Source organism: Crinia signifera, chromosome 2 (genome assembly GCF_055691185.1).
Source record: "Crinia signifera chromosome 2, ASM5569118v1, whole genome shotgun sequence".
NCBI lineage: Eukaryota > Metazoa > Chordata > Amphibia > Anura > Myobatrachidae > Crinia > Crinia signifera.
Genome location: NC_139218.1, coordinates 329,635,785 through 329,650,107, shown reverse-complemented (window position 1 = coordinate 329,650,107; position 14,323 = coordinate 329,635,785). Strand labels below are relative to the sequence as shown.

Below are 14,323 nucleotides of genomic sequence, written 5' to 3'. Positions count from 1 at the left end.
ACAGAACTCAACCTAAAGATAACATATAAACATAATTAACTTAATTTCACGTTTTTCTGAATATCGTAATAAGACATTTTTGGACTAGGATTACCATAAAGAAAATCTGATACCCTAGGGCACCATACCAGAGCCGTAACTAGATATTTTGGTGTCCTGTGCCAGAAAGAGCATTGCTGTACCCCTGATAAATAGGGATACCGGATGTCAAAGAAGTGTGCAAAAAATAGACCGGCATGGCTTTGTGGGGAAGGGGTAGGCCACATAATAGTACCAATTCACATTACACCACACAGTAGTTTGTTTTTCATATTATACCTACCACCCAGTGGAACCCCTTATGCATGTTATGCAACACAGTAATGCTCCTTATACCCATTATAAGACATAGTAGTATGCCAGAGGCCCCAGTGTAGCATAGCCACTTCTTTAAATCTGTGAGGTATTTACACCGCAGAGGGAGAAATACATTTAATCTGTACAGTCCTTTTAACTAAACAGGAATTCTATTTAAATATGTACAATGTTGCAGATGGCACTTAACATAACTTGACATGTAACAAAAAACTGCAACAGGTGTATTGTAGCACTGCATACTCAGATTCAGTCACAAACAGATGTACAAGTTCCCAACAAGGGGTGAAACCCACAGTAACCAATCAGACATTTTCTTTTTCTGTCCAAGTCATGCTAAATCCATCTAAAGTAATTGTTAATTGGTTGATATATGTTGCGGCATATATGCAGTTTGTAACTAACTAACCACACCATAAAGAGTATACATCTTACCTCTACTATTTGGCCCAGGTCTTCCACATACATCTTCTCTGTTTCTATCAATTCCAATAAGACATACCTACAATGAGTAGAGAAAAGGCAGTGCTACTTATGAATAAGGTAAGAGTTTCAAAACATATAGGGCCTTATTCTAGTTCACTCTTTCTGACAAAATCCTTAGATGGACAAAACCATGTGCACTGCAGGTGGGGCAGATGTAACTTGTGCAGAGAGAATTAGATTTGGGTGGGGTTTTACTTCAAAGTGAGATCTATATTGCATTGTAAAAATAAAGCAGCCAGTATTTACCCTGCACAGAAACAAAATAACTCACCCAAAACTAACTCTCTCTGCACATTTTACATCTGCCCCCCTGCAGTGCACATGGTTTTGTCCATCTAAAAAGGATTTTGTCAGAAAGAGTGAACTAGAAAAAGGCCTATACTGTATGTGTATGTATTAAATCTTAGATTTGTGAACCAGTGAAAATCTGTATTATCACCATGAGTAAAATGTATAGTAAACATTACCAAAGCAAAATAAGAAGCAACAAGTTTCATGTTTGAACATTGAGTTTTTGACAATACAATCTTCTGAGATGGGATTCCCATCACCTCACATCATTATGTCATTCTGCGCTACTAGGGAGCCTGTACCTTCTACTATGCAACCCTCAGGCTCATTCCCTTTCTATATACCTCTGTCATGTGTAGCCATTGTCTGATTAACAAATTACTGTCCCCTTTCAATTGGGCTGTCTTTCAAAATTGAGAGCTTGACATGTATCACCATTGATATGCTGCAACCATTTCATAGGAGGGACGTTTCCAGAAACAGGAGCGTGTTGTCCCTATGTGCAGGAGTGACAAGGCCAGTGTCTTCTGATGCAGGTTTCCAGGCCTTGCAAGCAGACAGCAGGTGGCCATTCAAAGTAAGGTTAGGAGTAAGCTGCATATGTACACAACATCTTCTGTGCACCCAACGGTACTTGTGTATTATAGCGGGGCCCCCCGATGTACATCATGCAATGTTTTCATCGCATCGCATGCCATGCACCCGATGGCATGCGATGAGACACAATTTTTGCCCCCTATGCGATGAAACATTGTATAAGCACCCTAAAGGGTGCTTTTAAGCACCCAAATGGGTGCTTACAATGTTAAATGCACCCCCACGCCACCCCCCACTATAAACGTGAACCCGAAGCGTGGCGAGCGCAACGAGCCCGCGAGGGGTGGCGGTACGCGTCCTCCGACCTTTTCATACCCCCACTATCCACGTCGGCGTGGAGTTGAGAATAGAAAGTGTGGCGAGCGCAGCAAGCCACCGAGCCCGAAGCGTGGCGAGCGCAGCGAGCCCTGCGAGGGGACGTGGATACCTGTGAAGCCCGCGAGGGGACGCCAATACCTGTGAAGGTATCCGCTGCGCTCGCCACGCTTCGGGCTCAGTGGCTCGCTGCGCTCGCCACACTTTCTATTCTCAACTCCACGCCGACGTGGATAGTGGGGGTATGAAAAGGTCGGAGGACGCGTACCGCCGCCCCTCGCGGGCATGCTGCGCTCACCACGCTTCGGGTTCACATTTATAGTGGGGGGGTGGCATGGGGGTGCATTTCACATTGTAAGCACCCATTAGGGTGCTTATACAATTTTTTATCGCATCGCATCGTATGCCATACACAATGTCATACAATTTTAAAATTGTATGACATTGTACAATATCGCGCAATATCGCGTCGCATCGCATACCATCGCATGCCTTATGGTATGCGATGCGATGGGCGCCGCTATAATACACAAGTACCCACCCAACTTGACCCCCCGTGAGCACTGTAGACACTGTGCTAGAAATACTGTAGCTTGGAATATACCTATATGTTTGTACCACTCCGAAAAGCCACATCTCACAAGCATTGTATGTATACATACAACAGTTAACAAACAGGCAAGGTCCTCACTAATCACAGTAACCTGGAGCCTCATGCTCACTTACTCTTGGAACATGAATGTCATCACTTGCTGAACTAATGAGGGATGTTTGGCTGCAGTGACATCATCCATTAAATATAAACAGCTAATTAATCCCTGAATTAAAGCCCAAAGCTCATAATTTAGGAAACAGACACTGATTGGTCTCATCCCCCGGAATACACTTTCATTGTCAGCTGGTGGTAGGAGAAACTCCTACAAAGGCTGTGTTTGTTTTCCTCCTTTAATTATGAGCAGACCATTGTTTCCTTTCAAACATGTAATCAGCCAAGAAGGAACCGTCCATTGCCCTTATACCCAAAAAGGACTCACTTACATACTCTTTTCTAAGGCACTCTTCCTTTCTTCTTCTGTTTCTTCAGGAGGGTAGGTGGAAGCAACCGATGTCTCAGAAACTATAGACTCTCTTTCTCCGGAGTCTGAGAGGTAGGACGTGTGCGGATCCTGAAAAGTAAAAAAAAAACACAATCTCTTTACTTGAAACAAAACATTCATTAGACACTGTGTGATTTCATCCACTAGTTTCATTGGTATAATACTACAACATTACTAGTACTAGGAAAATCCCTTCTAAATGTTGGAGGAGTAGCACATGTACTTTGACAAAGTTTAACATTATAAACAACTCTTATCTATTTGCCATCTTCATCTTGTGCATTCATACTGGCCAATGGAAAATGTGTAACCTCATCCCGCTGCTCCAATTTGTCACCAGGATGATCGATTCCTCCTAATAAAAATATACTCAGATGTCTTACACTTAATAGTTTCATGGAGTTCAGAACAATATTCATCAAAGGCAACTGGCTTGCATTTGTCAAAATCGTAACTAGAAATGTGTAAAATGTAACTAAACGTCTCTATAGGACAATTACAATTATTTATAAACAGTGAATCCGCCTGCCTGTGTCCTACCTTTTGTGTTGGGGAACCACACGAACTGCCAGTGAGATCCACCCAGCAATTTTTGAAGAGTGGCAGTTGGTGTGGCTCATCTGAATTTTGTACTGTCCTGCAGCCCCACCTCTGGAGCCGCCACTGCGCCTCACCCATCCCTCTCCTCAACACTGCTACTGGATTGATCTTTCTTTCATAGTGTTCTACCTCTGTTTCCCCTCACTGCCACAGGCTTCCTATACCCTGCAGAATCCACGCTCACCTGCAAAGCTCTCACTCTCTCCTCTTCTGCCTACATCTCCATCACCAGATCCCTCTGCACTCTCTCCCAGTTATTTCTGTCAGCCGGCTCTCCTGCTCATGGATTGTCACCTCTCGGCCCCACTCCGAGACTTCTCTTGCACTGCTCCAATCTGCCTTTCAAACATTCATTATTAACTTTTTATTTTATCAACGGTCCCTCAAAACTCACCTATTCATGGTATAAATCCAGTCCTTCCTTCCCTTTTACCCCCTTTACATATAAATTATTTCCATTACCACTGCTATTCCCATCCTATTAGAATGTAAGCCCTCCCGAGCAGGGCCCTCCTTTCTAATCTTGTTTTATCTCTTCCCCCTAAGTTTGTGTAACTAAACTGATAGATATATGCATGTAATTAGACTTAGGGCAGTATTCAATGACTTTAATCGCGCTGTGCAGCGAATCCTGTTTAGGATTCGCTGCACAGTCGCCGTGCTTAGGAGGGCTGGAGCCTTTGCTGCCAGCCCTCGCTGACTCAGTATTCAATTCCGCAGGGGCTTGCTGCCCCTGATGGCGAATGTTAGTTAACCCCTGCGGCGGAGCCGAGGGACGGCGGCAGGTAGGGAGATGGAATTCTCCCTGCCTGCCCCAGAATGTATGTGGGGGGTAAGAGAGATCCTCGGGACCCAGGCAGCACAAGCTGCCCCCCGGGAGAGCTAGCAGGGGACCGGGTAGGAGCTGCTAACACTGCTTCCGATCGTGCATATGTATAGATCGGGAGCAGTTAATATATGAATATGTAATGAGCGGCTCTCGGCTCCCGGCCCCCTGCTGGCTGTTATGTGTAAAAAAGTATGCCCCTTCACAGAATTAAATTCCTGATTTTTTTTTACACCAAATAAAAAAAAAAAAAACACCATTATTTTAAAAGTTCACATTCCACTTCACCATGAAAAGATGGCGACTGCTACACGGTGACACACGGCGAAAATCACTTAGAAAGCAATTCGCCATCTTCTCATTGAGTACACTCACGGCGAATCACATTGAAAAACCCATTGAAAAACCACAGCGAATTGCGGAGACTATCAGACGGCGAACTGTCCGTCATTCACTGTTCGCTGACGGTAATAAGTGCACGTTGAATAGGGTGATTCACTTTCTGCCACAAAAAATCACCTTCCAAAGTGAAAATAGCACAAATTCACCATGGAATATGGCGAATTGGCCTCATTGAATACTGACCTTAGACAATGCAATTGTTTACACTGGTAACTATTATTGCTCTGCACAGCACTGCGTAACACCCTACAAATATATATTAACAACACCACTGCAATGCGATAAGCAGGGCATGTGACTGGTATTGTTTATTCCTCAGTATACTAATAGAGAAATGTGAAATAGTGAGTAAGAGACACACAACTTAATTGCCTTCTAGCCTATACATTATTGATCAGCACAAGAAATGCTGGCAGTGGAGACATTCTGGTAAAAAGGATCCGTCAATGTCATAAGATCTTTTTTTCAAATAAGCACAAACAGCTCTGGGGATTGTCAGGCTTGCTATTGCAAATAATTCAGTGTATGGTTTCCAGGTCTGGATGGTACATAAAGCTGTGTACCATTTTAGCATCTGCCATGTCACTGACAAGCCTGGTCATATTCCATAATCTAATGTGCCAGGTGCAGAGCCCTATTACTCTTAGTTTTATTTTCCAAAGCAGAAACATACTAGCTTAAAACAAACAAGTAAATAAGCATTACAACATAATGGAGGAAATGTATGAAAACTGAAAGACAGGAAAATGGCATTACGATCCATAGTAACCATTTACATTCAAATTGAATGTGACATTTTGAAAAGAAAAGTGAACATCTGTTGCTGAGTGTTACAGTATTTGGTACTTGTTTCGGTACTTGTTTCCTAGAACGGCGCCCACTAAGCTATTTGCTTAGTCGTGTATTCTGCGTAGTGAAATCGCATCGCATACGATTTTAGTGCAGTGCGATGCGATTTTTTCATGTAATATTAGGTATACAGTAATATGATTGTATGTCATAAAATGAGGTTTTACGCAACCCCCCCCCCACACTATCCACGCCCCCCCCCCGAAGCGTGGTGAGCGCAGCTAGGGGTGGCGTTACGCGTCCTATTACTTTTTTATACCTCCACTATCCACGGCACCCCGAAGCATACCGCGCCTGAAGCGTGGCGAGCCGCGCAAGGGGCCGCGGAATACATGTAAAATTATCCTCGTCCCCTCGCGGGGCTCGCTGCACTCGCCACGCTTCGGGCTCGGTATGCTTCTGGTGGCGTGGGTAGGTGCGTAAAACATCACTGTATGTCATACAATCATGTCATTGTATACCTAATGTAATGGCATCGCACACCCTATAAAATCGCATGCGATTTTGCGGGAAGTGCGATGAGATGCGATTTGATCCCCCCACACAGAGAAGTGAATAAATTACATAAAAAAATCGAATCGCATCACATCGCACGGCACTAAAATGGCCCATGCGATGCGATTTCCCTATGTATGTGTACGTAGAAAATCCGGGTGCCGTTCTAGGAAACAAGTACCCTTGTTTCCTAGCAGTGCGCCCACTAAGCAAATAGCTTAGTGTGCTATTCTGCATAGCAAAATAGATGTCCATGTTAACTGCACAGGAGTGCTTATACAATGAAATATCGCATAGGATCGCATGGCACCAAATGCGATGCGATGAGATGTGATATTTCATTGTATAAGCACCCATGCCATGAGATGGGATGGGTGCTTACAATGAGATGTGATGGGTGCTTACAATGAGATGTGATGCTATGTGATGTGTGCGAGCGCAGCGTGCACCGCTATGGTCGGCGGAACGCTTCCTCTGACCTTTTCATACCCCCACTATCCACGTCGCCGTGGAGTTGATTTTAGATTGTGTGGCAAGTGCAGCGAGCCACCGAGCGCGAAGCGTGGCGAGCGGACGCGGAATACATGTAAAGTAATCAATGTCCGCTCGCCACGCTTGAGGCTTGCCACACTATCTGAAATCAACTCCACGCTGACGTGAATAGAGGGGGCATGAAACGCTCGGAGGACACGTTCCGCCACCCCTCGCCACGCTTCGGGGTGGCTTGGATACTGGGATTGACGCTAAACAATGGCGTAGGTGCAGGTGCTTACAATTGTAAGCACCCATCACATACTATGCACACATCACATCACATCACATAGCATCACATCTCAATGTCATATGGCTGTTTTCTGATTGGCTGAGAACTCTCTCAGCCAATCAGCGGCCGCCCGGAAGGGACTCTCTCAGCCAATCAGAGGCTGGACAGTTATTTGAAAAGGTTATTTTAAAATTCTAATACCCGCCACTTGGCCTCCTTTGTTATATTTCAATAAGTCTAACTACATTAGGTAATGTCCAGAGGAACAAGATGTTGAAATAACTGAGTATCTCAGGGTGGCTACCCTTCAATTGTCCCTCAGTTGTGGGACCGATATGTCAGTCCTTTATGCCCCTAACTGAAGATGAAGCAGCAGCGTGCCTGGCAGGTTAACAAAAGGCCAGACGCAAGTTTCAAGAATGGGGGTATACTCTGCGCTGTCCTTTAAAGCAGCTCAATTGTCATCATGGTAAATTTGTCAAGGGATGAGCGCTAATTGTGATTTGATGAAGGAAGGTATGTCAATATGGGTAGTGTAGAAATAATATAGATGGACCACCTATAAATGGTCTATGACAGTGGTAGCCAACTCCAGTCCTCGAGAGCTACCAACAGTTCACATTTTCCAGACAACCTAGCTGCTGCACAGGTGCAGTCATTACTCACTAACACATTTTAAAAGCTCCACAGGTGGAGCTAATTACTTCACTTGTGATTCTGTGAGGAGACCTGGAAAACATTAACTGTTGTAATCTAATTTCGGACCACCAGGTCCTTCTTCAACGCTGCTGAAGAAGGACCTGGTGGTCCTAAATGCATTTAGCGTGTCTTGCCTTTTGACTACTTGCTCCCACGGCATCCACTGGCGGGATCCACGGCTCTGGCTCTTTCAGTATCCGGAAACTGGATGGGACTTTGAACCTTTGGACTCACCTTGTGACCGCAGTTTGCCTTGAGCATTTTGTTTCTATGCTATTATCATCATTCAAATTGTAAGTGCAAAACTATATTAAAGCTGTTTGTTTTTAAAGTTACGCACTATCTTGCAATTTTGTGTCTTTCCCCATATCTACCACCATTGTGAGGACATGGTCAGTGGAGGATTCTAACCTCAGGAAATCCTACAGGGGACTATTATTGGTGACATTACCCTTGATTTTATTGTGACACTTCACAAGGAGTTTATTCTGGGAACACCATCAGCGCTAATCTAACAGTTTTATCTTCTGTTTTGTATTTCATTTTAAGGTGGTTGTTGAATGGCACCTTTAAACTGTTGACAAGCTGCTTTTGGAATTTGTTGTGCGCACCTAATTACAAAGTACACCGTTTTGTCTAGAAAGTTAAATGCCAGGCATCAATACAGTCGGAAATGGCAGCATTGAATAAATGTGTGCCGATATTTCTGAATGTCGCAAATATAGGCAGACATTGAATACCCCCTCCCCCATTGTATCTTGTCAATGCCTATTATGGCCACTTGTATTTCAACATAAACTACTAGAATGTCTGTTGAATCTATCTACTTCCTCTTATGTAGGGTACACATCAGAACAACCATGGTCGTGCAACGATTGTGAAACGATTTTCTGAAATCATACGATGGTCGCACGGTTGGATTGGAGTACACGATCTGCACACGATCGGTACCCAATCCAATGTAGATGACGAATCTTTAGTGCAGCAGGTAAAATCTCCAAAGTGACCAGCAGGGATGCGCATCGGATCGGAATCACATTGGGGCAGTAGGGATGGTGTAATGGTTAGCATTACTGCCTCACAGCACTGAGGTCATGGGTTCTATTCCCACCATTGCCCTAACTGTGCGGAGTTTGTATATTCTGCCCGTTTCCTCCCACAATCCAAAAATATACTGGTAGGTTAATTGGCTCCCAACAAAAAATAAACCCTAGAATGCCCAAATCGTTCTTGTGTGTACCCAGCATTACACAGAAGTCATTCATTAAAATGATTATACTGAGACAACAAAGATACACTTTTGAGAACCCTCATTCCAACCCTGCCAGGGGATTTTCAACTCCAGACAGTCTGGGATCCTGCATATCATCTATAACAAGGAAATCACGATGCTGGGTCACTGGCTGGATGAAGATCTAAAAGTTTTGTGGCAGATACCAGCCAGCCTTGAGGATTCTGTGACCTGCGACCATGCCCTATATAAGGCCTGATCATGTGGTAATTGGTTATGTTAAAGAGTGGGTTATCAGAGACAGACTGTCTGCCTGGAACAAGCACTAGATCAGGTTGGCCATGGACCTATGATGAATTATTAATGTGGACATATTGCAATTATGAGAAGAATGGGGGAGGGCGCAGGTGTGACCACTCAAAGCTTCATTCCAAAGGAATGTCTGATTGGTAAACCTTGATGTATGCTATTAATGGAAACATTTATGATGCACTTTTACAACTGGTAGATGTTTCTCGATACCAGACACATGTATTCCCACCCAATGGAGGAGTTTAGAGAACAGAACACAGCCTTACTTACAGTATATAAGTCTACATGTTACTTATCTGTGATTATATTTCTATATGATGAAATTAATTAAATATGATTATACAGTATAAAAAAAAACATACGTTTATCAAGAAAAGCCTAAAACTGTAATAATATACATTTCCTAGAATTTATAGGTGGTCCCAGAATTTATAGCTGGGCACTTATAGGTGGTCCCAGAATTTATAGCTGGGCACTTATAGGTGGTCCCAGAATTTATAGCTGGGCACTTATAGGTGGTCCTAGAATTTATAGCTGGGCACTTCCTCTATTATGTTCTATTACTTAGTTATCTATTGAAGATGTAAATGATGAGTACATACAGTACCAAAAATGAGCTCAGTTCATCTGCAGATTTTCCATTGGAATTTAGCATTAATAAGCCTACTGATTGGAATATCCCTCTAATACCACTTTCCGGCAATTACCCGGCATTTTGAGTGCCGGGTCATTTTTCCGGGTGCAGACTGACCCCTTTTCACACTGAGCAGCAAATTATCGGGTTAAAAATGTCAACCTGGTAATTTGCTGAATCATATTTCTTCAGTGTGAAAGGGTCAACCCAGATAGCAAATCCATGGTCGCCGACCAGGGATTTACGATCAGGGTTGACCCTTTCACACTGGACAAATTCTCGGGTTGAACTGCTTCACCTGGTAATGTGATGTTCAGTGTGAAAGGGGTATACCACATACCAGAACAAATACCCCATTACCCTAATCCTAGTTGTAGAATGTAAATTCTGTGAAATGCTGCATTAACAAATAAAGTTGAAACAAATGAATGCAGTGGCTCTAAAATGATAATAATTTTTTCATTTTCTTCTACTGTGGTGTGGTTGTGCACCTAGGCTCGTTCAGGTGCAGTCGCAAAGCAGTTATTGTAAGCGCATACTGTAGCTCAATGGAGGTTTCTTTTGCGCATGCGTCTGAGCCACAGTGCTTATGTGCAGCAAGTGAATTGTGATTGTGATCACACAGAGGAATGAGTCGCAAAGTGAGTGACAGGAACACAGCACTTTGTCAGATAAACGCAGGCATATCATGTCCATTCAGACACCGTTTTTTGGGCATGCATAAATTAGCAGTGGCCATCTTACTTGCTACTGGGGTGCTCCCAGCATACCAAAAAACACAGTTCAGCATCTTCAAGGCACTCAGACTCTCAGACATGACCTGGTTTGCGACAATGGTACCAATGTATTGGCAATTTTACTTTAATGGATGAAAATGAGGCGATGGCAGCGGGCAGCCGAATGCTCTGGTTAGCTTCTGCACATATAAGCATATAATCTCAATTGCATACGGCAAAGGATTACAACGGCAGCACCAAGAACATCCGCGGGTGAATGAGCCTCCTTGTTATACATGAGATGCACAATTACACTTTTTTTTGTGGGAATAAAATGCCTGAGTATACTGCACTTCATATCTAACATTTATATACATAAGCGTATCAACTTGTCTACTAAGACTAAAGGCCCATACACACTTGAAGATTTTCATTTCAAAAGACTTTGCCAAAATCTTTGATAGCTATATCTTTCACCAAAGTAGTGCGTACACACTGAGCTATTTTCCCCAAAGAGCAAAAGATTTTCAGGAGGCGAAAGACTTTGCTGAAAATCTTTCATTATAAATGGGCTGGGTTTGAATTCCAAGGGTTCCATATATACACAGTACATTGGTGGCAGTGGGCATATAAATACATAAACATTGGTGGGCAGTGTTGATGCTAATTTATGATTTATGCATTGCTGGCACAGACTAGCAATGTATACGTTACTGCCAACACTGCCCACCAATGTTTATATATTTATATGCCCACTGCCACAAATGTATATTTATTTAAATGCAACCCCCCCCCCCCCCCCCCATGTGCCCCTGGAGTGACTCGGCGGCCGTCACCACATCCCCCTCCAGCCCCTTCCCTCCCTCGGTGAGATGTGGCCACATAGTTCCCCTGTGGAGCAAAGCGGGTAAGCGCCAAAGCGCCCTCCCTCCCCACCTGGGGCGCCCCGTGCCCTACACTATCCATAGCCGTCCCCAGCAGATAGCGACGGACACAGCTGCCCACCAATGTTTATATTTTATATGCCCACTGCCACCAATGTATTCATTTAAATGCACCAACAATATATTATAATATATTATAATATAAATTAATATATATATATATATATAATATAAATATATATTATATATATATATATTATATAACATATATATATATAATATATATATATATATATTATATATATATTATATATATATATTATATATAATATAATATATATTATATATATTATATATATATATATATATTATATATATATATATATATATATTATATATTGGTGCATTTAATGAATACATTGGTGGCAGTGGGCAGAATAATATAACTATTGGTGCCCAGCAGGTGTTAGCAGGGAGCAGTGCTGTCTGCTCCGTGTGTTTAGGCTGGGGGCGGGGCTAGCCTGGCCGGGGAGCAGGTCTCTGCAGCAGCAGCAGCAGCAGCAGCAGCATCCAGCCGGCCAGCCAGATGGAGCACAGGGGTGAGTATGACGGGCGAGGGGGCGGGGGGCGGTCCGCCGGGCTGAAAGTGGTTAATCTTTCAGCCCGGCAGGCGTACACACATGGCGATGATGGATGAAAAACCATCCATCATCGCCACATCTGCTGGTAAAACCAGCAGATGAACCACTTTCCTAGCGATGATGCGGAAGCGCACATCATCGCTAGTGGGCAATCTCCGGGGCATACACACTGGGCGATTTTCGGCCGAAAATCGCTCAAAACGGCTGTTTTGACCGATTTTCAGCTGAAAATCGTCAAGTGTGTATGGGCCTTAACTTGAAAACTAAGCAATGTGCACTGCAGGTGGCTCTGATTTAACATGTGCAGAGAGAGTTACGTTTGGGTGAGTTATTTTGTTTTGGTGCAGGGTAAATACTGGCTGCTTTATATTTTTACACTGCAATTTAGATTTCAGATTTTACACTGCAATTTAGATTTAGAAATCTAATACCTTTTTTACACCAAAATCCCTAATTGGACCCTGGTCATTGAACACTGGAGTTTCCAGGGTCGGACCCAGCTTCAAACTCCATTTACACAGCACTTCGACCTGGGTCTGCACCATTTACACTGAACCTGGGTCCACCCTGCTTTTTGTTCTGGATGTCATTAAAAATGGCCATCAACGGCTCATTTTGGGGCTACAACCCCTTTATCAAGTGTCTCAAACCCCCAGACAGTACAGTATAGCTCTCAGAGTATAATACCCAAAGTCCCCAGACAGGTCATGACAACCTAAGGGTAGAAGCCATCAGGCAGAACAGTATAATCCCCAGACTATAAATACCCCAAGACCCCTGGCAGGAGAGTGTGTGACAGACAATAAATATATATATATATTAATTAGTGGGTGACAAGGAGCTTCCAGCTGCCTGCACTGGGTAGAATGAAGGGAGGTCATGTTGGGGGGGGGGGAGGGTCTCCCCTCTCCCCTGTAGCCAGCCCCACACACGGAGCCAGTGACCCCTCTGGCCATGCCTGTGGCCAGCATAGGTCACATGAAGCCGCTGATCCAGCCCCCCCTCAATCTGTGTTTCCCGGCCATTCTACCGACGAGGTGAGAGGAAGAAAGAGGGGGCGCTGGGAGTTGTAGTCTCCCCGGCCTTCCATCTAAATGTCCTTTAGCAGCGGCACATACAGCCCAGAGACTGCAAATCCCGGCGGGCTGTGCGGTTGCCGTGCACTTGTCTATAATGCCGCTGCTGATGCCCTGGTGAAGGGGAAAAAAAGGAGGAGGCACCGGAGAGACAGAGCTGCCAACATAGCAGAGTGGCCATGCGACAAGAAATCCGCCACTTTTACAAGTTCCCATCCGCCGCTCAGGTACTACCTGCCTCAACCCGTGCTGCACCATTTACACCGGCCTCTACACGGGTCCTAGCCATGCTCCACCCAGGTCAGGACCTGGGTAGAGGTCCTGTGTAAATGGACACGGGTTGACCCCATTTACACCGCTGCTGATCTGGGTCTGACCCGCCACTGACCCGGATTTTTCGGCGGTGTAAAAGGGGTATAACTCTCTCTGTACATGTTACATCTGCCCCACCTGCAGTGCACATGGTTTTGCCCATTTTGAGAACAAATTTGTACTGCGATCACATCTAAATAAGGGCCCCCATCCAAATCTGTCTCTGCACGTTACATCAGCCCCACCCGCAGTACACATGGTTTTGTCCTTTAAAGAAGTTGTTTGCTTTTGCAAACCAACCTGAATCACCTCCTAACAGTCTTTGGAATCTTCACCATGGAATCGCAGTGCCTTCTTCTGTACATCGGAGAAAACCGCAACTGTTTTATATAAATGCAATGTTTGGCATGTGCCTAGAAAATCATTTCCCCAGCAATGAGAATGCTTTCCCATCATTGCACAAAAGTATGGGATGTCCAAAATGCGCATTTACACTGTTGTTTGACATTTTTGCAGTTCATTGCTGTCTGGATGTAGAAGACCATTATTTCTTCCTAATAAACTGTGATAAGCTGAATCAATGAACTGTTAAATTATAGACAAACCACCCTGACTGATGTAGGATGATATAGTGAATGCAGCCAGACCAGTGCTGGAATAAGGGAACAAAGCAATAGCTGTCATGGGGATATGCACTAAGCATTGGTGAATTACAATATGATGAAGGTGCCAAGAGTAGTAGA

General features: G+C 44.0%; 1 protein-coding gene across 3 annotated transcripts in view; it reads right to left on the bottom strand.

Annotated features, from left to right (window-relative positions):
- Positions 1-14,323, bottom strand: part of ARHGEF25 (Rho guanine nucleotide exchange factor 25) — a 285,560-nt gene that overhangs the window by 29,977 nt on the left and 241,260 nt on the right. For all 3 annotated transcript variants that reach the window (XM_083169398.1, XM_083169399.1, XM_083169400.1), the window contains 2 exons: positions 3,082-3,209; positions 790-856 (listed from right to left, as the gene is read on the bottom strand). In XM_083169398.1, coding sequence (XP_083025524.1) covers positions 790-856; positions 3,082-3,209 — 195 coding nt within the window. The remainder of the gene's footprint in view (positions 1-789; positions 857-3,081; positions 3,210-14,323) is intronic.